General features: G+C 57.9%; 1 protein-coding gene across 18 annotated transcripts in view; it reads left to right on the top strand.

Annotated features, from left to right (window-relative positions):
• The first annotated feature begins 229 nt into the window (after positions 1-229).
• Bin1 (bridging integrator 1) overlaps positions 230-25276 on the top strand; it is a 47009-nt gene continuing 21962 nt past the window's right edge. For 17 of the 18 annotated variants that reach the window (XM_005397618.2, XM_005397621.2, XM_005397622.2 and 14 more), the window contains exons 1-2: positions 19180-19497; positions 23692-23772. In XM_005397618.2, the coding sequence (XP_005397675.1) occupies positions 19195-19497; positions 23692-23772 (384 nt within the window). In that variant the 5' untranslated portion in view covers positions 19180-19194. Of the gene's footprint in view, positions 315-19179; positions 19498-23691; positions 23773-25276 lie in introns of those variants that run through there. The other variant, XM_005397630.2, reaches the window with a different exon arrangement.

The raw sequence follows: 25276 nt of genomic DNA on the forward strand, positions 1-25276 counted from the left end.
CGGCCACGCTGCAGGCCCTTCTCGCCCTCACCCCGCCCTGGAGCCCAGGGCCAGGAGGCGGGGGCCGGGTGGAGACCCCCTCTCCAGGCCCAGGGGCGGCCGGGCGGGACCCCGGCGGGAAGGCGGGAGCTCACCTCCCCGCCCGGTGCCCCGTGCGCCCTCGACTCCCTGGGCTGCTTCTCTCCTTCCACCGTCCCTCCGCCTCCGCTCCCCGCAGGCCGAAGGAGGGATCGGGTTTCCTTTCCGAGAGCTGACGGCGGCCTGGGAGCTCCTGCCTGGCGCCGCGGCGGCCGAAGGCTGCCCACCCCGAGAAGGTGCCCTCGCCCGAGGGGGGCCACGCGCTTCCGGCGGCTGGGGAGGGGGTTGCGGCTGGTGGGTGGGGAGCGGGCCCGGAGGACGGGCGTGGGGGGCGCCGCAGGAAATCCGACCTTTCCCTGCTGGGAGTGACTCCTGGCTGGCACTGGGCACCCTGACTATGCAGGAAATGCAGGGATTGGGGGGCGGGGGTCCTCGTCCCGTCGGCTTTTTATCCCAAGCCATCTCTGGTTGATTGAATTGGATCACGCCAGCTGCTGCTGACGCCACTTCCCCTGCTGATTCCGACTCTGAAATCTGAGATTGCAGAATCCGTGTTTCTGCTAGGGTAGTTCCCCCAGTGTCCTGTGGTGGGGCCCAGTGGGGACCCAGGGACAGGCAGGCCTTCCCCTGCCGGCCCTGTGGCTGTTTATAAACAATGACTTTTGCAGCTGAGATCTCGGGCTCCCCAAGGATGCCGCCACGTGATGGGAGTGGGAGGGCTTTCCCCGCGAGTTCTTCGTAGCCCTCCTGCTCATCCCAGTGTTCCTGGCCAGGGAGGTGGGTGTGTGTGAAGTGGAGGGCTCTCCGCCAAACGCCAGATTTGCCAAACCTGCCCCCTCCCCCACAGGAGGAGGGAGTAGAGTCCCAGAAATAGCTGGCTGGGGGGGCTGGGGAGACTTCAGTCACGCAATTGGAGGGGTAGCAGCAGATTCGTCCACCCTTGCTCTCCCTCCGCTGTGGCTAGGTAATTGTCTAAGTGCCTAGAGCAGGCAGGCCTGGGTTGGAGCCTACATTCTGCTCCCAAGGGGCTGCAGGGGAAATATAGGGCCACCCCATGTCTGAGTTCTCCCTGCCTCCCCATTGCTCCTCCTGTGTCCCCTTTGCCCTGGCTGCATTTCCTTCGGCAGCATCTTTGGCATTATTCTAGGGGCAACAGCACGGGCTGTGTCCCCTTCTTGTGAGTGGCCGTGTGTCACTGGCCTCTGTTTTGTGGCTTTCGCCAGTTGGCCCACAGCTGTGGACTACGGATACTGGCTCTGCATGGGCCAGCGCCTCAGCTGTTCTCTGCGGGATGGGTACCAGCTAGGGACCCTCCCCCATCGGAAGCCAAGGCAGCATATGCCAGGCATCTTGGCTGTCTCTGAAGGTAACCTTCCATCTCTTCCCTTCTTGGGGGGGCTGCAGGCTCTGCTTCCAGGAAGGACCCACTCTGACCCACTCTGATCTCTCTTGTATGTCGTCCACCACTCAGAATCTGCGTTTGTCACAGTGTGGATGCTGCCAACTGGGCTTCAGGTCATCAGGACTTGTCTAACTCCCACTGCTAACAGGACCTCAATCCTAGTGTGGTACAAGCAGCCGTACCACTGTAACCACCCTGTCTTGGTCAAACCAACGGATAAGGGGGCCATTGCTCTCGCCCTGTTGTCGTGGGAGGGTGTTTTCTGACCACAGACAGCAGTAAATGTGGTGCAAGGGCCCCGACTGCTCGTCTTTTCTTCTTCTTCTCCAATTTTCAACATCCCCTTTCATTGCAGACATCCCCCAAGACTCAGAGGGTGACAGCATGGTCAGGGGTGGCTTGCCCTCTCTACCAGGGGCTCTGCGGGGGTCATAAGGCCAGCTGTCCTACATGATCCTGTGTGGATCCTGAGTTGTCACCCAGTGATTCATCTGCCTCCATTGCTGGTCTGGCAGGTGTGCAGGTGTCTGTGTATACACTTTGGGCACTCTTCTGGCCCCTGTAGGTGCTTAGTGAACTAATGAAGCTCCTGGAGGGGCTTGGCTGAGAGCCCCGACATGAGCTTAGGGGTGAGCTGATTTGTGTGTGACCACTCTGCCGTTTGTCCCTCATTAAATCCTCTCTGGATACCAGCCAGGTGCCTTGTCCTAGGCTGAGTCCCCGGTGCTGTCCCAGACAGGGTGCGTGTGCTCTGTCCTGCATGGAGCTTATTCTTGTAAGGTCTCATCCCACTGCTGCCCACTGTCCGGACACCCCCAGTGTGCTGGGGGTGCACAGTTCATGCCTGGAGCACAGGCCTGTGGGCTCTATGAGGTCATCTTCCCATTGCATTTGGCTTGGCGGACCCTCTATAAATGACTGTGTCCATTTTTGGGCCTCAGAAGGGTGGCTGGGCAAAGCCAATTTAGGGCGGACCCTGGGTCAGATGACAGAGGGATTAGAGGTTGGCAGGCTAGCCCCTTGGGGGATGGGGTGGCTGGGGAGAAGGACAGCTGGGGTGGGGGTGGGATCTGGCCTGCTGGCCCCTGACAGTCTGTGGCCCGCCCAGGAGTCCTCGTGGGGAGTGCATGAGGAGGCTGTTCTTGTTCTGGTGGAGCCTGGCCAGTGAGGAAACAGAAGGTCCTGTTGGGTGGAGAGTGTGCATTCTGCCTGTCCCTCGTGGGTGACCAGCCATGAGCACACCAGGAGGGGTGCAGGGTGGACAGCGGGGCGCACCAGCTGGGAGGGGGAGGGCCTAAGGCTGTCAGGCACAACACAGTGCTGCCAGGCCAAGCAGATGCTCCCTGAGGGAAGGGGTGGCAGTGGTTATTTATAGACTTTTGAGGCTTGGCTGTGCCCGGCACTATGTTCCCCTTCATGGTCCTCCATGTTGCAGTCAGGTCAGCCTCATAGTAGGGCTTGGGCCTGGATACTCGGTCTGTCCTTCAAGTTCACCCTGCACTGAAAGTTAGGTGCACAGGGGCCTGTGGGGAGCAGGCAGGCCTTAGTCCTGTAGTCCTTGTTCCCGAGCTAGGAGTCCATGAGACTGCTGGGTTTGCACAGGCCCCAGCCCAGAGCTACTGCGCTCTGCCCACATGCCTGTCTTCCTTCCCATCTTGGTGTCCACCTCTTCCCTGAGTGTCTGAGGCCTTTTTCTGCCCCCTCACCAGGTTGTCTTTTCGCCTGCTTCTGCCTCTCCCTGCGCTGGGCCTCTCCCCTGTGGCTTATCCCAGCCTTGGATTAGCTTCCTAGTTATTTCTGTCCATGGTTCATGGCCCAGGAGAGAGGGCTCCTGCACCTGCACCCTGAGCGGGTGTGTAGGGGGGCTCTGTGGGCACTGGCTCAGGCGAGTAGGCACAGGGAGGCTGGAAGCGAGGTCTCCAGCCCTCCCTGAGACTCTGCAGGCCCGGGTATCCGCCATAAGTCTGCTGGCTCGCAACAGGGCCTGAGCCAGGCACACTGCCTTGCGTAGCTTGCTGGGGAGGAGAAGAGACAGGTATGGAGCTCAGGAAAGGGGCTCCAGGGTATGGAAGAGTATTGGGGATACCGAGGATGCCAGCTCTCTGGACGAGCAGGGCTGGCTGAGTGGGACATTTGGGCCTGATGTGATCAAGTGTTGTGTGCCCTGGAATTCAAAGGAGCTAGGCCTGCTTCCCCTCCCCGACCTCACAGGGTGCTCCCTTGGAGTGTTTCTTACTTTTGCTCTCTGGCACCTAACCAAGCCTTTGCTCTAGGACGGGAAGTTGGGCGAGCTCCCTCCTTGTATGCTGTGTGACTGGACAAAATAAGGAGACTCTTCGGCCTCTCCCTCCTGCTGTCACCCAGGGCCTTTGCCTGAGGTTCCTGCATCCTCTTGGGTTAGGCCTTCTGTCCAGCATGACACCATGTGAAGGATGGCAGAGAAGACACCGGCTCTGGGGTCCCCTGATTGGCTTTGGGACTGGGCAGTGGCTGGACCTTCCCGAGCGCCTTTTCTGGTATAAACTGAGAGTGCTGATCGTCCCGCTTTGCATGTGTGCTGCTGAAAGTAAAGCTTTTGACAGGTGCATGGGTCATAGCAAATGCTCACTGAACGCCAGCTCTGGGCAGGCCGGCACCCTGCCCCTCTCCCAGAGCCTGTCCGTAGGCGTGTCTGTTATAGGCCTCTGTAGACAGCTAATCCCTGCTGAGCCCTTAGCTGCTCAGGGTTTAGGATGTTGTCATAGGCCTGGGGTGGTGTATGTTTGCATGCGTGTGTGAGAGTGGTGCGCGTGGGGACGTCTGTGGCAGGTACAAAACTTGGACTCAACACTCAGATCATTTTGGAGTGAATCTCGACTCTTCTGCATATATTCTATTCTATGTTGTATGTTTCCTCCTTCTCTCTCCTCTTTACTTTTCACCTCTGGCAGAGTGTTGATGGCATTTTAGTAGCCAATCACTTATCCATACACGTACTGAGCACCCACTATGTGCTGGGCACTGTGGCAGGCAGTGGGGACCCAGGGGCTAACAAACCAAGCCCCTGCCCTGGCAGAGCCGCTGCCCTGGCTGGGGAAGATGGCTGTGCAGAAGTGACTCTGGTGTTCAGGAGCAGCAGGAGCAGGAAAGCAGGAGCGCTCAGTATGTGAGACCTGACTGGGGCTGAGGTTTCAGATGGGTCTGTGGGCGCGGGCACATGGTGAGAGGGCGGGGCTGAGGCTGTGGGAAGCTCCCTATCCGATGCCTGGTGTGTTGTTTTTCTAAAGCTGTCTGTTTGGCAGATCTCTTTTTGGGATTAAAAATGCAAAGAAAAGGGCACTAACCCTAAAAACGTGGAAAGAGGGCAGGCCCAGCAGATGTGCAGCGTGGGTGTCTGTGCAGGGCTGAGCCAGTAGGTTCTCCTGCCCAGTGTGTAGGAGGAAGAGGCAGGAGGGACCGGAGGAGGAGGAGGAAGGTGCCGCAGATGTCAGACCAGGCAGGGCACTTGTCGGATTCTGCACCAGCTGTGGCGTAGTGGAGGGACACAGGTTTAGAGAGCTGGGACTGAATCCCCCCTGCGTTCTTAGCCTTGGACCAGTCATGCTGACCTCTCTGAGCCTTGATTTTCTCGTCTGATTAGGGGTAATAACACTTGTCACCCGGGCAGTGGGAAGATGGAAAGGAAGCGTGCAGGGAAAATGCCCCCGGGCAGGGTCCTGGAACCATAGTAGGGTTCGGTCTCCAGTCGCGAGAGGGGCATGTCTTGTGGGAAGCTTGGCACACAGGCTTCTGCCCCCCCAGAGGCTGCCACCTCCTAACAAGGCGACAGTGTTGTGCACAGGCCAATGGCTGACAAGGGTCAGGGCTGCCCTGAGGAGAGGAAGGCAGGCTCTTGCCCCAAGGGAAGCTCTGTCAATTATTAACTTGATAGTGGAAGCATGGGTTACAGCATACCTGCCCAGCTGTCACTGCTCCCAGCGGGTGAGGACATTAAGAGACCCCTTCAGCCAAGGGAGAAACTGAGGCTTGGCCCAGTGGTGTGACTGACCCCTGGGCTTCCTGGGTCATCCTTTTGTCGGGTGAACCTATAGGTTTGGCCCAGTGAAAGGCGACTTGGAGACTTGCGGTGAGGTGGAGGTCTAACGCCAGGGCTGTCTTCCCTTAGGCAAGATTTGGGGACCCCCTCTGGGGTCTGGTGTGCACTCGAGGCCATGTTGTGGGCTGATGTTCGGAAGGCCTGGAGTTTCTAGAAGTCAGTGCAGAGATGGGTTTCTGTGTGCAAAAATGAGGGCAGGCGATACTGTGTGCGTGTGTGTGCCTGTGCGTGTGCATGTGTGTGTGTATGTTCTTAAATAAGAAAAGCTATATCCAATTTATTCCATCTAAAGAGACGCTGTATTCTGAAATTATGTCTTATGTGCTTTTGCTTTGGCCATTGCTATAATGTTTCTTTCACAAAATAATGGCAATATTTGTATGGTTTTAAAAATCTTGGGAGAAAATAATCATACTCTGGACCACACACAGGCACACAGGGGGCACTTGCGGGTGGGCAGCCCCTGAGGCCCTGGCCTAGGTGTGTGTATCTGCTCCTGAGGGCAGGGCCTGCCTCCTGGGGTCACTGTGCCACCCACACCCCCAATTGGGCACACAGTGGGTGTTCTGAGCGTATCCTCAGCCTCAGCATTGTTGAGTGACTGGTTCTGAGTCCTTACAGATACAGTGTCAAGTCTGCTGAATAAAGTGGCTTATATTTGCCTATCACCAGGAGCATCCTCCTGTATTCTTTCATTTTTAGGTGCCTTATGATGCCTAAGACAAAGGCAGTTCAATGTAAATAGTTGTGATACTGTATTGTTTAGAAAACAGTGATGACAAACAGTGTACATGTTCAGCACAGATGTGATTCTCTTAGCATAGTTTGATGCTGGGTTGGTTGAATCTGTGGATGTAGACCGGAGGGTCAGCTGTATGTCTTGCATGCAGGGATGCATTATATGGCTTCTTCAGGCAGTGGAGAGACAGCTCCTGGTGGCTGGGAGAGGCCTGGGAGCTGACTGGACTTCATTCAGGGTACAGGGGGGCACAAGGAGGGATCTTGTGACTGCAGAATTCAGCTGAGGTTAGACTAGTGGGTGCTGATTCTGCCCTGCCTCTCGCATCCTGGGGTGACTCAGGCCTCACCCTCTGCCCCAGATGAGCAGACAGCCCAGGGTGTGGTGGGCCCAGACTGTGCTGGGAACTAGGTTCTTGTCATTGTCTGAGGCCAAGTGTCAGGCCAAGTGCCAAATAGGACTCAGCCTTGGTCTTCTGCAGAGGAGTGTTTATAGCTGGCAGCGGTACCAGTTGCTGACTTGGGGGTAGGGGAGTGGGGGTGATTTGCTGGACCTTCACCTATCAGGCACAGGGAGCCTCTTTGCTGAGCTCTCCCCTCTGCCCTGGGCCTGCGCCTTCACCTCACTCCCTGACCCAGATCTTGCCACGCAGATGAGTGGGATTGGGGTCACAGCAGGGGTCAAGCCGCAGGGCCTGTGGGCACAGGGCTCTGGGGTGCTGAGGACTGCTGCAGTTGTCCCTGGAGTGGGCATTTGAACTCATTGTACTGTGCTCCTGAGAGCCTGTGCTGAGCGGCTTGGCCTGGGTTGCCGTGGGAGTGAGTGAGTGGCAGCAGGTAGCAGCTGCGGCACCGGCCTGGGAGGGCTTCCGCTGGTGGGGCCCAGAATGTGCAGGCCTCTGCTCCTCAGAGCCTCAGGCCACCTTTGCTGGGGACCCTGCTGGCTCCCCAGATGCACTCCTTGCCTTGTGTGTGTCAGCGTCTTCTACCGAGAGAGACATCCGGAGGCTGCGGCTGGCCATCACGTCTCTCCTGTTGTCTGCTCTCCCTGTATCCTGGCCACTCCAGGTTGGGTGCTGGGGTGCTGATGGTGGTACCCAGAGAGAAATCTGCCAGAAATCCTCCCCTACCCCAGAGCTCCCCGCTCCACACAGTGTCCTTCCTAGGCCAGGACCCCTGTGCGCTGTGCATCGGGCCTGGGCAGGTGGGGGCCTGGCACAGGGAGTGCTGCTGAGCTGATTCTGGGGCAGGGAGGGCAGCGGGGACACAGGACTTCCAAAGCTCATTCGGGATGACTGGATAGTGTGAGCACGGGGTAGGAGGGTTGACCAGCCACATGCGCTGCCTCCTCAGCTAGTGCCTGAGCCGCTGTTCTGTCTCCGAGTTTGGGCTCAGCAGGAAACTTTGCTTGCTGCCCTAGGCCTTGGGAGCCTCTGGCTTCCGAAGAGGAGGAGGTTGAGGCTCTGAGAGCCCAGAGAATCCAGGCATCTCCGGGAAAGGACAAGGGGCCAGGGGAAGGCTGTGACCCTGGAGTCCACCTGTCAGGGCTGGGGCCAAGGGCGGTGACCCTGCCGGCGGAGGGGCTGGAGGACCGTAACCGTGTGCCCACTGTGTGACGTGTGTGCCCGCTTCTCGGCCTGCTTTGAGGCCCAGGGTGATGTGAAGTAGGGTGGTTCCACTGGGCCTGAGGAGCAGGTGGGCGGATCTGTTCCCTTTTTGTGGCGCCCTGTGTACAGAGGGCCGTTGGCCTGGATGGGATGTTGGAGCCGCGAAGGTCACGAGAGGCCGAGTGGCCCTGCCAGCTTGAGACCCTGGCTGCAGTGGAGACGCAGGGTGGGGTGAGGGAGTCTCAGTCTGGGGTGTGTTGAAGACTGGGGCCGTGTGGCTGGTGAGCAGGTTGGGCTTCCGTGGCGGCCTTGGCTGGAGGAGTTTGCCATGAGACTTCAGGGCCGGAAGGGGAAGGGGTGACGGAGAGCCTTTGCCAGCCCAGCAGCTGTGGCTGCTTTCTTTGGATCCTTCGGTCAGCTCACCCCTCCCTAGGACTCCTGCCAACATGCCTGGGCCCTAGGTGAGCCTGGGCCAAGAGAGGGCGCCCAAGGGGACCCTGCTTCCCATTTGCCCAATCACTGTGAGTCCCCTGTTTTTCTGGCCTGATATGGCACCAGCTGTCTTACTACAGGTCCACCAGTCCTGGATAATTATCTTTGGGATAAGAGATGGGTGATGGGGTGCATGGGGCTGCCAGTGTGGCCCCCAGACCGTTGGCAGGTGGGCAAGGAGAGACGAGAGTGAATGAGAGAAAGGGGAAGAAGAAAATTTAGGGAATGCGGGAAGAATTAAGAGGCTTTAAGTTTCTGAGAGAGGAGGGAATTTGCTGTGTGGCTCTGGGGCAAGTCACTTGCCCTCTCTGGGCTCATTTCCTTGTCTGCAGTGGGTAGGGGAAAGTTTCCCCCCAGGGTGAGGGCAAAGCATCTACCCAGAGCCTGCCCCCTGGTAGAGCTGATGGCTGTGCTCTGCCCCAGGGAGACCTTGGAAAGGCCCTGTCAGCCCACAGGCACACACCGCCGTGGGGTTTGTGTTTGTCTGTGCTTATAACAGTTTCTTAAAATTGAACTGTAGTGCCTTTTACGTTTTCTTTTCCTTCCCTGTGGAGACTGAAAAAGCTAAATCTGGAGTTGGTGGCATCACCTTCCTTAGGAGGGAAGTCAGAGTCCCCTGAACTAGAAACCTGATTGAAGAGTGGGCGGGGGCGGGTAAGAGGGAGGGGACAGGGATGGGGGTACAGCTGGGAGGGGTCAGATAAGGGGCGTGGAGTCACTCATCCTTGTCTGTCCGTCCATCCACTGGAGAAGCTGAATGTGCATCAGAAGAGCAGGCTTAAAGACCTGTCTTGGAACCTGACTGGGCCGAGCCTCGTGTCCACATGCGGGGACTGGGAACTGGATGACGTGAGCTCCAGTGACTTCACTCCTGGGATGCCTAATGGCAGCAGCCAAGTTCTTGCAGGGGCCCCCTGGGTTCGGGTGCTTCAGGAGGACAGGCCTGTCGTGGTGTTTTCATTGAACTTTGTGAGTCGCCTAGAACTGTCATGCTTGCTGCCATTTTTCTCTTTGTGTCCTGTGAGCCAGGCAGGACTGAAGTATGGTTCTACTGGGCAGATGAGAACCCTGAAGCTCTGGGAAACCCTGAATTTCTTCCCTCCTGGGCCACAGACTGGGCTCGAGCCCTGCTGCTTACTCCCATTCAGGGAATTCAGGGAATGAGAAAGGGTGTGGGGGAAATGACTATTACAGAGCAAATGGAAGCCCGCATGGGGACCATGCTAATTCCCGCTGCTCTGGAGACTGAGGCAGGAGGATTGCAAGGTTGAGGGCAGCCTAGGCAATTTAGTGAGATGCTCCCGCAGGATAAAAAGACCTAGGGATGTAGCTCAGTGGAAGAGGGAGAATAAAGGGAGCATTGCTGTGTTTCACATGGAAATCAGGGTGTGGGCTGCCTTTGTCACAGAGCACCTGGTGTATGTTGGGGGTGGAGGTGAGACCCTGGGCCCCTGGGGAGGCTGATACAGAGGGGAGGAGGTGGCCCTCAGAGGTGGACTCCTCGGTGCTGGGGTACGCAGGAACTCTGGGAGGGCAGAGAGGTACAAGGGGACCTCAGTGCCCACGGGAATCAAGAGGCCTCCAGGTTCAGGGCCCACCGTGAGCAAACCCGACCAGACTCTGCTCCCTGGGTCCCTGAGACTGGGGAGAGAAGGTGCTCCAGTATACGTGTCACCTCCCAAGGAAAAGGACTGGGGGAGTCGGGGTGGCTGCCAGCTGCCCGGGAGGTGACTTAGGGACAACTGAGTAGCCAGGAGTGTGACTGAGCCTTGTTCTGCAGTAAGAAACAGAATCCACAATTAATTGGATGCATTTGCTGAACCCGGAACAGGACCTGAAAATTCTTTTTTCTGAAGTACAAGCTAAGCCAAGAGTTTATTTCTTGGTGTCCCCTCTTCCTCCAAGCACTCAATGAAACAGGATCTGGAAGCAGGCCTGGCTAGCTGGAATGCCACCATCTTCCCCAGGTGACCAGCCTAGCCCTGTCCTCCTAGTTGGGTGGCCTGCAGGAGGCCGCAGTCAAGGGGCACTTGGGGCCTCCCCTGAGGACCTGGGGGTGGCCCTACTCCTGGGGGCTCAGGCAGGAGCTGGGAGCCTGGGGGGCCAGGCAGAAGCTTCCCTCAGGCAGGGGTGCGGGCTGTGGGGCCTGGCGGGGAGAGCTGAGTCAGCCCTGAGAAACCTAGCTCAGCAGTGAGGACAGAGCTGCTGCCCTCAGGTCACCTTGTCCTCCATGCTGGGAAACCGGGGAGGCTGCCCCTGTGGCCCTGAGCATGGAGGTGCAGGGGGCCTCAGATGAGCAGTGGGACCAGGATTCTGGGCATTAGATGGAGGGTGCGAGTCGCATTTCACACAGAGGACACTGAAGGTTGTGGGGCCATTTTGTAGACCCAGCCCTTCTCTGGGGCAGAGCTGGAGCCTTAGTCCATCAGTGGAGGAGTGGACTAGGCCCAGCCTGGGCTCCAGACGGTGAAGTGTGGGAGGACGAAAGCTGAAGGGGTGGTCCAGAGCGCCTGCACGGCTCTTCTGGCCTGGGCCTGTGCTGGGCAGCTCTGGCTGGCTGCTTAAGACCCCCACCATGGAACTGTGTGTCTTCTGGGGAAAGAGCCCTGTGTGGAGGGGATGTCTAGGGCTGAGCCCAGGGGCAGCAGACACAGAGAGCTTTGGGTGTTGGCAGTTGGTTCTGGGGCCTCTGCCTTCGTTCCTTTGTGGGGGGGTCCCTGGGCTCACTGCCTCAGCCCTGCTGGACCCTTTGGAGGTGGCCTGGCCTGTGGAGCAGAGAGATCAGGGTCCCCCGTCCCCGGGACCCTCTCACACGGGGAGACTGGGTCAGGGGTGGAGGGACCTTTGCTGCTTCAGAGGCGGTGACCTGCTTCTGGGTGTGGGTTAGCGATGGTCAGTTCTGGCTGCCTCCCCATTGTCCTTCTGAGTTGGTAGCTGGCTTTGAGCGCTGAGCCTGGGTGCTGGGGACATCAGCGGCACTGTCCCTGGGTGAGCAGCAAGCTAGTGGGGCAGGACCAGGGCCAGGCCCAGGGCCAGGATGAGGGGTAGGACTAGGCTGGGGGCAGTCAGGACAGAGTCGGGGGCACAGTAGAGCTGTCTGTGGTGTGGGGGCACTCCTGGTGGAGCCTCATGGTCCTGAGCACTGTGGCCAGTGCAGGCTGAGGCAGGAAGCCTAAGTGCAGTGCCAGGAGACTGGGCAGTGACCAGGGACTGGCCAGGGTGGCCTCCCCCTGGCCCTATCTTGCTTTGGTGGGCAGGGTGGGGTGGGAGCTTCACTCTTTATTTTTTTTTTAATAGAATTATTTCAAGCCTATTTCTTGTACTCTGAACAACTATTATGAATATAACAATACACAATATATTGATTATTGTTACTCTTCTACTAGCCTGTTTTGAAACTGTTTTTAATTTTTTCTCATTAAAATAAAAAAATAAATCCAGTGGGCTTGGGTGCCCCATCTTCCTGCCTCAGCTGCCCAAGTGGCTGGGATTGCAGGTGTGTGCCACTGTGCCTGGCTGCAGTCACTCCTTTGGATGACAAAGGTAACAGTAGCATCCTAGATAATAACAGAGAAGTGTTGCAGGTGAACACCTCTGAGGTACCATTTAGTCACGGGAGTGGAGGCTGAGGGCTCTGATCCCTACAGGAGTAACCTGGTCGCATGTCTAGGTCCTGCTTCTCAGACAGGAGTGGGTGTGCAAAGAAAGGGGCCAGAGTGTCCAGAGAGACAAGTGCATGTCCCTGTGCCTGGGTGGAGTCAGGGAGGGCTGCTAGGAGGAGTGATGTGAAGAGCTGGCTCAGCCTGGCATTGCCTAGCACTGCTGAGGGACAGGATTTCCTGGTGAGGAGTGTGGAGGTGCCCGTAGACAGCCAGCCTTTGCTTGGCATGGAGGTGACTAGGACCCTGCCCTCCCCTCCTGGGCCCCTGCTTGGCACTGTCGGGATGGCGCCTTCTCTTCTCCCACCGGGGCTGCTCCCCGTGGAGCCTGGAAGCTGGAGTTGGGGGGTGAGCAGGAGGTCGGTGCACTGAGGAGCTGATCCCGCCCTGCCCTGTTTACACCAGCATCTAGGCCTGGGGACTGAGAATAGCACCCAGGCTGTGGGGGCACAGGCAGGCCTCTGCTGACAGCTCAGGACAGGTGGGTGGAGGGCTGTGGCCAAGGGTGGGGCCCAAGCCTGTGGAGACGCTCTGTCCTCAGTAGGCCCCACCCAAGGGGCAGAGCAGGCCGGGGTCACCCTGGTGCCCACATTCCACCGCCTACACCCTGGCTGCAGCCTTCGACCCTGGCACTGAGGGCGGAATAGGAGGCCCAGCCAGGGTCCTCAGGCTGGTGTCGCTGGAAGGGGTTAGACTGAGCTGCTGTCTGGCACTGCGGGCTGAAGGGTGCTTGGTCCAGGGTGCTTGGTCTCAGAGGTCCTGGGATGGTTTGCGGCCTGCGCTTCTGGGGAACGCGGAGTGTGACCCCTGGTCCTGGGGCCGGGGCTCCTCATGGAAAGTGCTGGGGGCTCGTGTGTAGGCTGCCGGAGGTGGGCAGGGCTGGGATGTGCAGGGTGGGCCACCAAGCTTTTGTGCCCAGTGAGGAAATCCCAGGTCAGGATCTGGGGTGGGACCGAAAGGGAACCGGTGACCACTCTGTGTCAGGCTTTCCTGTCTGCGTGACTACTCACAAACACCCTAGGGTCTCTGGGTTCATTTTACTGGAGAGACCCCACAGCTCAGAAGGGTGACGTTCCTACCCAGGGTTGTGCCAGCTGGGCCCATGGCCCACACCCCCTGCCCTCGCACCACCAGAGGTTCCCAGCCAGCCGGCCAGCCGAGTCCCTCAAGCTGGCTACTGCCCTGTGTGTCGGGGCAGGGGAGGGACTGAGGGGTCGTGGGTGAGGCTGGGGAGTGGGTCGTGTCCCTGCCCCGTAAGTCCCCATGTTGGTGACAACAGCTTTCCCCTCTGCTTGCGCAGACCCCCAGCCCTTGTGTGTGCTGTTGTCACCTCGCTTGGGCTCCTCTCACTGCCTCCTGACTGCCACAAGTGGCTGTTACCTGTCACCAGCAGCCAGAGAGGTCACCTTCGAAAGGGCGTCCCCACACAGCAGCCGGAGTTTGCTGAGCAGAAGGCGGAGCAGCCCCAGCTCCCAGCTTGCCAGGGCTCCCTGCTCCACGCTGGGTTCCAGGAGCCAGTGCCTTCCGGGGCCCGGGGGCCACAGTCTGGCCCTGGCCACCAAGACCTGGCCGCCGAGGCAGTTTTTGTTGTGGGTAAAGGTTAAAAACACTGATACCAGGCTCGAGGTTGGGACCCTAGTCACTCCTCTGACTTGGCTGTGGGGGCCTGGGGAGCTTTTAAAGCAGTGCCTCAGTTTTCTTGTCTGCAGTGTGGGGATATGATAGTTTTCCTTCATGAGGTTACCAAATGGGTTAAGGAATCATGCCAAGGGCCCAGTGCAACACCTGCCTCTGGTGTTGTGGCCTCCTAATTCTGTCCCTGTGCTCTCACCTTCTCTTCAGCCACACTTGCCTTGCTTAGCCATGGATACCACTAGCCTGTGCCTACCCTCAGGGCCTTTGCACTTGCTCTGCCCTCTCCCTGACAGGTGCTTCCTCCAGTATTCCACATTCTCTTCAGGTGTCTGCCCAGAGGCGGCTCCTCTGCACCCCTCCCTAAGAGCCACACCCCACTATCTCCCCATTCCCTCTGCACCCCTCTCACCCCACCTCTGCCTTAGAACCCAGGTTTGGACAGAGGCCTTGCGGGTTCCCTGTAAAACAGGACTAGCAGACCTCGGCCCAGAGGGCACCTTTGCAGGCCCAGCCTCACTGTGGAGGAGGGGCTGCTGGGATGAAATTGGGTGAGGAGCTGAGTCCCCCGCCAGCCCCGGGAGATCTGGTGCGCGCCCCTTCTCTGGGCTGGCTGCCCCCGGGGCTGGGCACACAGGAGAGCTGAGAGGCTGGGAGCACATGGGCTGTGCGTGACTCGGGCCACGGGGCTACAGCGTGCTGGTGGTGGGGCACCTCCTTGTCCTCGCAGCACTTCGAGAACTCCGAGGTTTGGGTGACCCGCCCTTCCATCACCTCCTGGCTTATCTGTGGCCGGCGGCCCCACTGGCCCCTCTGAGATGCGTCCCCAGCCCCCTCCAATTCCTGACTTTGGTGGCCCTGCGGTGTCCTGCTGCTTGGGCCTCCCAGCCCAGTCTGGCTTCCTGGGGGTCGTGGTGGCCCCACCCGGGCTACATAGCCACAGGCTTATCTGCTGAACAGGTTGGAGTTCCAGGCATCTTGGGATGGAGAGAGGAGCGAGGAGGGGAGGGATGTTCCTGGTCCTGGGACGCTGTGGGTGAGCGCACCCTTTCCTGCTGAGGGGTTGGGTGTGTGCGTGGAGACCGGCTAGCACCTCATCCTCCCCCTCCTGCATGTCCCCCTCCCTCTTTCCCATGTCTCAGGGGTGGGGTTAGGCTGCCAGGCACTCTCCTAAACCCCAACCAGCAGTGGGCAGCTGGCTTCGCACTCCGATGTGAAGCTGTTGTGGGGCTGACACAGGCGGCCAAGTGTTTATTCAATCAGTTAGTCACGTTAAAAAAAAAGCTAAGCGTTGCTTTTTCGCTGTGCTCGCCTTTCGCCAAGGAAAGGGAAAATACCCACAGGAGGGAGGAGCGGGTCAGCTGGCGAGAATCCTCCCCAGAGGCCGCTGGCTTCCTCGGCGGCGCCTGCTGACCAGGAGGCACAGGGAAGTGTGATGAGTCTGGTGCTGCAGTGCAAGAGGCCTCCTCTGGGCGGGGGGCGCCGAGTGAGTGAGTGGCGTGGTGGTGCGGCTGGGAGCGCTCCCTGGAGGGGCCCCCCAGCTCAGTTGGCCTGGCTTTGTTTTTCTGGTTTTGTATTTCATTGCCAAAATCTTTGGAAATTTTGCGTTCTTATCCACAATCTGTCTGTGTTGGTTATGTCACGACAGTGTTTTCTTTACCAGTTAAATCCGTGGAATGCAGCAAGATGGAGTGTGAATCTTGGGCAGTAAACCCCACGCCTGTTGCCTGGTATTCCCTGGCATCTGTGAGCCCAGCTTGAGAGCCACAGGTTGAGTTTGGGCTTTGGAACTGAGTAAAGTGGGGTCCTGGCCCTGGTGCTTGTTAGCTGGGTAACCACCTCAGGGTGACCCAGGAGAATGAACCCAGCTGGGAGGGCTGCCAGGGGTGGGGGGCTCCTCTCAAGGTGGGTCCTGTGGAGCTCGTGGAGGGGCCGGGTCGTCAGGGGGGACCCGTGCCATGGGCTGGTTTGGCTGAGAGATGAACTCTGATGGTCTCCTCTAGAGTGGGAACCACGCTCACAGTACTGGCCCCAGGGGATGGCAGCCGGCCGATGGCCTGTCCCCAAGCCAGCTCCTCCTGCGAGTACCTCCCAGCCAGCCCGGGGAAGCAGAGGGCCGAAGGAAGGGACCTCAGAGCCAGCCAATGGAGGGGACTGAGGCAGGCGTAGGTCTGTCTCTTGGGGTGGCCCCGTATGTAAGTTGGGTGAGGGGAGGAGCCCCTGAGGTGCTGGCTCCCTCCTGGGCCGGAGTCCAGCTCCCTGCCCTGGCTCACTGTGGGCTTCCCTTCCTCTGGCTGTGTCCTTTCTCTGTCCTCCTTGTGGGTCTCGGTCCCCCTCTTCCCCCGTGGCCTCTTGGCTGGCTCTGTGGTTTCTTCTTGGTTCCCACTGTGTCCTACTGTGCCCAGAGAACCCTGTGGGCAGGGCCCCCTGCCATGGAGGTTGTGCTCAAGTGTGCGTGTGCACAGGTGTGTGTGTGCGCATGTGTGTGTCCCCTCACATCTGGAGCTTGCACCGGGTGAGCAGGGCCCAGCTTGCATTGCCTGGGGGCTGGAGGGCTGGGGAACACATGCCTCCTGGGAATGGAACGTTGTTCCTGGCTCTTGCCCAGGGCCAGCATGTCCACCCGCATCATTCTTAAACGCTCCCTGTGCCTCTGGAAGGGGGAAACCAAAGCCTAATGGGCGGCCAGCCCTGCACCACACCAGGGCTGAGCGCTTTTATTGGCTGTGTCTCCTCTCCGGTTCCAGCCTTGCTTTCTGGGACTGAGCTCCCAGTGCTTTGGGCTCTGCTGCTGGGCAGGAACCTGGGCCCCTCTCCCACAGCGACTAGGGGTGCCGTGCTAGCCCTCTCCCTTGCTCACCCTCCCTTCTTCCCCATGGCACGGTGGCAGCCCCGGCTCTGCCTTCCAGGCCTTGACTACCACCCAGAGAGCTGCTCTGCCTGGCTGCAGGGCAGAGCCGCTGACCCTCTGTGTGTGCATTTACTTGCTCCCAGGAGAGAGACAGAGCTGGGCTGGACTGGATGCAGTGTGGAAGCTGCCCCTGGAGTGACATCTGTGAAGAAGGTCTGGCCTGCCCCTGTCGCCTCCTTCACACAGTGGGACTGCTGTGTACCCACTTGTTACTGCTGGCGGAAGCAGGGAGGCTTGGCCAGAAGAGGCTTAGACCGCAGCCGCCGAGATGTCTGGCCAGGTCAGAGGGCGACCCTGAGCTGAAGCCACCTGTTGGAGGACTTTGCCTTCCTCCCTGAGCACCCCATGCTCATTGGTAGCCTGAGCAGCTGCGGGCTCTGTGGCCTTGGTGTAGGCGTGGTGACAGGCATGGAGGTAGCTGCTAAGGGCCTTGGTCTGTCTCCCTTCCCATGCTGACAGATCTGGTTGGCTCAGCTGTGTTCAAGGTGGCCAAATCCTCCAGTGTCTTTGCTTTTCAGTATCACCAAAGTGAGGGTAGCTGAAGGCACAATAGGTGTGACGACACAATGCCGAAGAGCACAGACACCCAGGAGTAAGGCGCTCACCTTCCTGTGTCTCTCCTCTCCGATTCCAGCCTTGCTTTCTGGAACTGAGCTCAGAGGGGAGGCAGGGAAGGCACAGACGGAGGCTGGAGTGTCTTGCAGTGCCAGAAAGGAAGAAGGTGCGGGAAGATTAACGGAAGTTCCCCTGACCACATTCGGGACATTTGAGCAGTGAAAAGTCATAATCAGATAGATTCATAACACATTGGGTAGAAAATGAAAGCATGAGTTCAGACTGATACCCTTACTACCTTATCTGCAAAGACAAGACCAAGGAAGCTCTCCTTCATGGAATGCTGAGGCCCTGGGAAGAGGCCGGACCATGGTGGGGCAGGGAAGGTGGCAGTGCAGTGTCCTCAGACTTCAGTGTGTATGTGTGTGTGTGTGCACATACGGCTCAAGAAAGCGGAAGCTGATCTGGTAGGTCTGGGGTGGAGGCTGCAGTCCTTGATCTTGCAGGCTGTCAGCAGTCTGTGACATGGCCCCACTTTGAGCAGCAGAGATGGGTGCTAAAGGAGATTACTGGGCAAAAAGTTGTCAGTCTTGGACACTCGCACCGTGGCACCGGTCACCCTGCAGGCATCTAGTTACCCAGAGAAAAGTTACCTTTGTCTCCGGGAGATGTGGCAAACACAGCTCAGACCAAGTGGGCCAGCATGGTGAGCCAGGAGGGGGCCGCCCCAGTGGGAAGAATGCAACCTCACCACTGAAGTAACGGAGTTAACCTCTGCTTAGTTGGGGGAAATAATCAGATGGATCTGAGCGGGGCATTCTCCAAGTGACTGGTTTATGCTGTTTTTACAAATGTCAGTATACTAAGTTCACAAAATGTGTGTGTGTGTGTGTGTGTATGACTATTAAAGGATTAAAGGAGCCAGGAGAAATGACAATCAAAAGCAACATGTGAACCATACTTAGGAACAAACTGTCCAAACAGGAGAGACATTTTGGGGGATGACTAGGGTTATTTGGATATGGAGTGTATTAGAAAATACAAAATAAATATTAAATGTATTGGGCATGTTTGTGATGTCACCGGTACTTAGGAGAATGTTCTTGTTTTCGGAACTGTGCTGAAGTATTTCGGGACTGAGTGTTTGGGGTGAAGGTCATGCCTGCAGCTTACTTTCTGGGGGTTGGGCAGACACATAACAAGTGGACCCAGCTGTTTGTACAGCGAGAGATGAAAGCCAGTGTGGCTAAGTGGTGACAATTGGTTGGTGATTCCAGGAGAAGGGTGGGTGGAGGTTCACTGTACTATTCTTTTCAACTTTTTTTAAAGTTTATATTTTCCAAGTAAGAAGTTGGGAGGGGCTGGTGGTAGCTTTGAAACTCTCTTCCAACTCCTTTGCCCTCCTGGTGGGTGCACTGGCGCCTGGATTCCTGGAGCCACTCAGAGGTCCCAGCTGGCGATGTGGGACCTGCCCAGGCTCTCAGTGTGCAGCAGGTCACAAGGTAAGCAGGGCGACTCTTCCCTCAGGGCAGAGAGGAACCAGCAGGCGAGCCTTCAGGCAAGGGCTCTGAGTGCCTGGGCCTGGAGCAGCGTGTGAGAGGTGGACTTGCAGGGGCTGGAGGGCAGAGGGGTCCTGTGGCATGTGGACCCGTGATGTGGGGACCAGGCTACCTTTCCCCTTGGCCACCTCCACTATGAGGGCCCCAGCCTTGTTGACCCTGACAGTGAGAGGCCCCTGGAACAGCAGAGAGGCAGGAGGGCCTCGCCCCGGTCTGCTTGGTGCTCACTTCCGCCCGCCCACACAGGCTCTGGTCTTGGTGCAGACTGGGCCTCCAGCTGTGTCCCTGCAGAGACTCAGAGCCCGGGGATGGTGCGGCCTGCAGCTGGCGCCTGCCCTGTCTGTCTTCCTGGGCAGCCCCTGAGCATGGGGCAGAAGGACCCGGAGGCTCTTGTGCTGTCAGCCGTGGCTCCTGTGTGGGGTGGGGAGAGTTCACAAGAGGAAACGCCAGGGCCTGGGGCGGGGTAGGGGCCTGGACAGGTGGCAGATGTGCCCTTGGCCTGGCTCTGGGAGCCCTTTCTTACGTTCACTGCTTAGGGAGTCTGCCTGTGAAGGGGCCTTGAGAGAAGCTGACTGGTGTCTTGCTGTGACTTTGGCCTGTGGCCTCCCTGGGGAGCCTGGTGTGAACAGTGAGGGCGACAGGGTGTGCATCCTGTCGCTGTGGTCCCAGCCGCAAGCTCTGCTGGGAGGAAGACGGTCGGCAGATACCTTGTGCCTGGGCACCGCTCGCTCTGACAGAGTCTTCCTGAGGCTGCAGCTGCACAGGTGCCGGGAGCAGATGATGAGGAAGGTGAAGGCCTAATGCTTTCTGAGGGTCTCAGCAGTGGGGTGGTGAGCGTGCGTGCTTTGCATGTGTGTTGGGGTGTAGGGAACACCGAGTGAGGGGCAGATGATCCAAAATGTACCCTGGCTGGCCAAGGACATTTGAGTGTTCCTGCCAGGCCTGGAACCTGGGCCCAGGCTGACTAGGAATGTGGCCCTGTCCCTGTGTCTCTCGGGCTTCTCTTCTGGGCCTCTGGGTTTTGCTCTTCTCACTCGGACAGTGGGCCCGGCTCCCCTCTGGAGCTGGTGGTGGTTGGGAGCCAGGAAGGGCTGGCTGTGCATGGCTCAGCCCAGTGAGGCCTCGTGGACCTGCTCGTGGCCATTCTCAACCAGGTGACAGTCCTGAATCATTTGGACCCACCAGCCACCTGTGCCATGCAGGCGAGTACCATGTGAGGAGGACGTGTTAGGTGCCCTGCAGTGAGTGTGGGTGGGGGCACAGGAAATGATGGAGTGCCCCCAACAAGTCTGGTGGGGGCAGGGACTATCCCTTCTTCTGCCTGGGACTCCCTCACTCGAGGGGCATGGGGCTCGCCTGCTCCAGGCTGTCGGAGGGCGTGGCTGGCTCCCTGTCTCTTTGGAAGCAGGGTGGCTGGCATGACCTGGGCGTGGCAGAGGGCACGAGGAAAGGACAGGAGGCCTCCTCCCTTCCGTGTTGCTTGCAGGGTCCTCTCGCCGGAGCCTGCGGGCCCTGGTACCAGGAGGCATCGTGCCATGCCTGCAATCCTCTCAGCCCTCCCAGGGGAAGCTGAGCAGCTTCCTTCCGCAGCCGCAGAGATGTTTGCAGAGGGAGGTTCCGGAGCCGCTGCATGGGCAGCCCTGTCTGCGCCAGCCCCACTCACAGCCAGCTTCGGGCTGAGGACAGGGAGGGAAGTGCCGATAGAGGTGACACTGAGTGGCCCTGATAAGGCTCCCTAGACTCTTGTGGCAGAGGCTGCTGGCACGCCCTCCCCCTGCCACCCAGGCTTGCTCTCTGTCACACAATCAAAGGCTGCTGTTGGCTTGTTACAAAGTGAGCGTTGTGGTAAGGGCGTGATGAGTGTCAGCGATGCTACCGGTCTAGGGCTTCCTCCTCAGATCCATACGGGATCCTGGACACCGTGCAAACCCATGCCTGTTCCTCCACGCCTTCCTTTTCATCCAGCCCCTGCTCATCCTTCATAGCCCAGCTAAGTTGCTGGAATAGGCCCGTCCTGGACACCAGTCCCCCTCCCCTGCGGACACCAGTCCCCCCCCAAGCTCGGCGGACCCTCGCCCTTTGTTGACCCTCTCAGCAAGCAGAGGAAGGTGCTGGTGGGGTGCAGAGAGCAACCTTGTGCCCCCTTCCCAGTGTGGGACAGAGCTAGTGTAGCTGAGCAGAGTTTAGGTGGGAGAGGGGCCGGTCAGTCCTGGGCACTAGGGTGGTCAGAGAGGCCTCCACAGCCTCTAGGGCGTGGCAGGGTCCTGCTATGGACAGTGGCAGTAGGGAGTTGGGGTCGAGTAAGGTGGTGGGAATTTGTCCTTGTCCCTGCCCTGGGGCGGGCAGTGCCAGGGTGTGTCTCCCTGTAACAGCCACACCAGGCACTCCTTGAAGACAGGGCTGTGTACACCCAGTCTGTCGTCTCTAAGAGGACTGTACAGGGCCAAGCACAGGGCAGGTCCTGGTGACAGATGGCCGGGGCAGCTGGCTTCATCATGGCTCCTGGGCCCCAGAGGGGTAGCAGGTGCTGGGTAGTGTCCTGGGCTGGCCCTGGCCTGGGTACCGGGTGGGCAGGGAAGGCATCTCCAGCAGTGTGGCCCAACTCAGGGTCTTCAAAGGGGAGGCATGTCCCAGGACCTGGTGCTGGCCTGCTGGCCTTGGGAGCTGCTGGGCTGCCCCCTCCCCCAGGGTTCCTCCTGCTCCTTTTCTCTTTACCCCTCTTTCTGTCTCCTTCACAGAGAGCTCTGGGGTTGGCAGGAGCAGGGGCTGGGAGGAGGGTTGGAGACCTGCTGGCAAGGCTCCTCCTCTTAGCCCCTGCAGCTCCCACCTCTTTCTAGGTTTTTCCCCTCCCCTGGCCTTGGGTTTTCCTCTGAAGTTTCCAGCTAGGGGTAGTGCAGGTGGTGTGTGTGTGTGTGTGTGTGTGTGTGTGTGTGTAAATGTGAGAATAAGTGCGTGCATATGCGAGTGTGCGTGATGGTAGGGGTCAGGTGGTGGAGGAGGAAGCTGGGCACTGGATAGCTCACATCTGACAGATCAGTCACACTGGAGCCAGCTCCAGGTGACCCCAGCCATATCTGTCCCTGTCACCCCCACCCACATCTGGGGTAACTGGGCTCCTTCCAGTGCGGTCATGTGGGGATGGGGCCTCCCTGCCCGGTCCCTCCTTTGCTCACTTTTCAGCTGCCAGGGTGGCATGCAGCGTGAGATCAGCTGGGAAGGGCACCTGGTGCTCACGCTGTCTGCAGCCCCACCTGGTTCCATGGCGGCAGCCAGGCCTGCTCATGGTCAGTAGCTGAGCGCCCAGTCGAGGGTGGGGAGCCTCAGCCTGAGACCTTGTACTCCTGTCTTCTCCGTTCTGTGTCACTACAGCAGAAGTACAAATGGCTAATAAATATGTGGAAAAATGGGCCAAATCTTTAGCTATCAGGGAAATGCAAATCAAAACTTTTTTGATTCCATCTGGGCCTGGTTGGAACTGCTGTTCTCAAGAAAACAGAAATAGCAAATGCTGATGAGGATGTGGAGAGAGAGGAGCTCTTCTGCACTGTTGTAGGAATGTGCAGCCAGCAAAGAATCAGGATGGGGGTTCCTCAAAACACTGAGAACACAGCGACCATGTCATCCAGCTGTGCTGCTCCTTGGTGTGTGCCTGAAGGAGTTGGACCCAGCATACTGTAGAGATAACTACGCCGGTGTTTATCAGGCATTATTCGCAAGAACCACGTCACGGAATCAGTGTAGGGGCCCATGAACAGATGAACAGTTGAAGAAAAGATGACATGTGTACACCATGGAGTATTATTCAGTCATAAAGGAGAAGGTGTAATTTGCAGGAAAGTGGGTAGAACAGGAGATCATCATAGTAAGCAAGATAAGCTAGGCATGGAAAGACAAGGTCATATTTCCACTTACATGTGGAAAGCAGGAAAACCAAGAAGACCCTGACAGTAGGAGAGGGACTTAGGTTAGGGTTGAGGGAGGGCGGATATAATCAAAGCGCACAGTGCGCTGCCTATAGGAAAAGTCAGGATCAGACCCACTAATTTGTACAACTAATATAGTATGCACTAAGAATTACAATAAAAATATAAAGTAAAAAAGAACACTCCAGTTGGGGAAGTTTATGAAGAAAGGAAATTTATTTCTTGCAGTTCTGGATCTGGGAAGTCCCAGGCCAAGGGCCACATCTGGTACGGCGTTCTTGCTGAGCCATGTGTGGCAGACGGCGGTGCTGGGGAGAGCTCGGGGTGGCAGCCAGCGAGAGCCAGACCTCTGTGCCCGCAGGTTCTGTGGCCATAGACCCAGCCAGCCTTGGGCTGAAGGCGTGTGGGAAACTAATTCCAAAGCGTTGGCAAAAGCACACCTTGTCTTGCAGTGTGCCGAGTGCCACACTGGATACACACAGTATGGTGAGGTGCGGGCACACCTGGCCACAGCCTCGGAGTTCCACAGCCTGCTTCCCTCCAGTGCTGCTTTGAGCACTGTTCTTCTCTCATCTTGCACCTAGCTAGGTCCTGTGCTGCGTAGTGAGGCCTGTAGTGCTTGTGTCAGCACTAAATGTGTGGACCTTTTTCTTGTTATTCTCCAAACATGGCATTTTCACTGTATCGCGTACTCCGAGGAATCTAGAGATGATTTAAAGCCTGTGGGAAGACGCCCCTCGGTTGTGTACTACACCACTGTGTAGAAGCGGCTTGTGACCCTGTGGGTTTTGGCATCTGGATGGGGTCCTGGAGCCTGCCTCCTGTAGATACTGAGGGATGAAAAACACTCTCAAAATAGCTGAATCTGTTTGTGAGGGCAGAGCCCTGCTGACCTAGTCACCTCCAATGAGGCCCCACCTGCCGACACTGAGGCTGTGGGGACTGCAGTGGCGGGAGACCTCATGGTCTCAGGGCCCAGACCTCGGCCTTGGTGACCAAGCACCCTTGCTCTGGCCCCTTCTCAGGGTAACACCCTTCCCTTCTCTTTCTGTCTCGGCAGGTCCTCCAGAAACTGGGGAAGGCGGATGAGACAAAGGATGAGCAGTTTGAACAATGTGTCCAGAATTTCAACAAGCAGCTGGTGAGTGGGGTGGCCCCTGGCCTTGGGGTGCTTGTGGGCAAGGAGGAAAATGATAAGAGCCGAGTTTGTGGAGTAGGAGAGCTTGGATGAGAGTGAGCTGTGGAGGTGACTCTGGAGGAGGGAGTAGTGGCCGTGACCAGAATTGCTGGGTAGGAAGGGAGGGCCTACTTAGGTCCTTGGTAGGACCCAGAGAGAATGTTGGGGGATGGGAGGGGCTGGTGGGAGAAGGCAGTGGATGTGGCCAGACTCTGGAAGAGCTTGCATGCCAAGGCAAGTGGGAGCTGCAGAAGTTTTTTACTAGGACAGTGGCACCTGTGGGGCAGAGCAGGCTGGATTTGATTCGGACATCTCGTGAGCATGACAGGTACCTGGCTGTGTGGCAGGCTCTTGGCTGCGCCCTTTGTAGATGGCTGTGCAAACCTCTGAGCAACCCAGGACCATTGTTCCCATTTTGTAGATGAAGCAGTTGGAGTTCAGAGAAGTAGGGTGATTCACCTAAGTTCATCTAGCTTTGGAAGTGGATTCAGGTTTGTATTGATTTAGTTCCAAAACCAGGAAGGGACCCCCAGCAGTCCTTACCAAGACCTATTCTAGGCTAGGGATCAGTGACAGGGTGGGCTTAACTACATGAGCAGCCTGGGGGCACGGGAGGGACTTATTTACTGATGGGAAAACCCTGACTACCCTGCTGGGCTGTCCCTGAAACTTTCCTCCAGAAAAGCCAGAGCAGTCCATTTCTGTGGCTGTATCTGAGGACAGCTGAGAGGGGAGTGAGATGAAGGAGTGAGATGACCCTGGCAGTCTCTCTCCCTGGAGAGGGCCAGGGGAGCAGGAAAGAAGGGATGCTGGGCCATGGCTCCATGGCCATGACAGTCAGCTAAGAGCAAATGACTGATGGAGATAGTGGCCACAGAAGGAGGCCACAAGGAATGGGAGTGGGCACGTGAAGGTCAGGATCTCAGCTCTGCTGGAAATGCAGCAGGGTGAGTAGTGGACCCAGGATGGGGACCCAGGCCTCTCAATACTCCCTATCTGTGTCTGAGTCCTTGGAAAGCCCTGAAGATGCCTACAAAAACCTCTGCAGCTGGACTGGCACCTAGGGGAGGTGACGTCTTTTATAGAATTTAGACACTTATTGGGCAGGGATGGGAGCAGTTGTGAGTGGACAGAAGAACATCTGGGGGAAGGCTGGGAGGTGATGAGAGAGGGTCAGGGAGCATGCTGGGAGAGAATCAGGGAGAATGCTAGGAGAGGGTCAGGGAGCATGATGGGAAAGGGCCAGGGAGCATCATGGGAAGGGTATGGCATTATTCTGGGAGAGGGTTGGGAGCATGATGGGAGAAGTTCAGGGAGCATGCTGGGAGAGGGTCAGGGAGCATGATGGGAGAAATTTGGTATTTCTGGTACAAGGTCAAGAGCATGCTGGGAAAGAGTGAGGAAGCATTCTGGGAAAGGGGTGGCATGATTCTGAGAGAGGGTCAAGAGCTTGCTGGGAGAGGGCCAG

Source organism: Chinchilla lanigera, unplaced genomic scaffold (assembly GCF_000276665.1).
Source record: "Chinchilla lanigera isolate Chin_1 unplaced genomic scaffold, ChiLan1.0 scaffold00058, whole genome shotgun sequence".
Taxonomy (NCBI): Eukaryota; Metazoa; Chordata; class Mammalia; order Rodentia; family Chinchillidae; genus Chinchilla; species Chinchilla lanigera.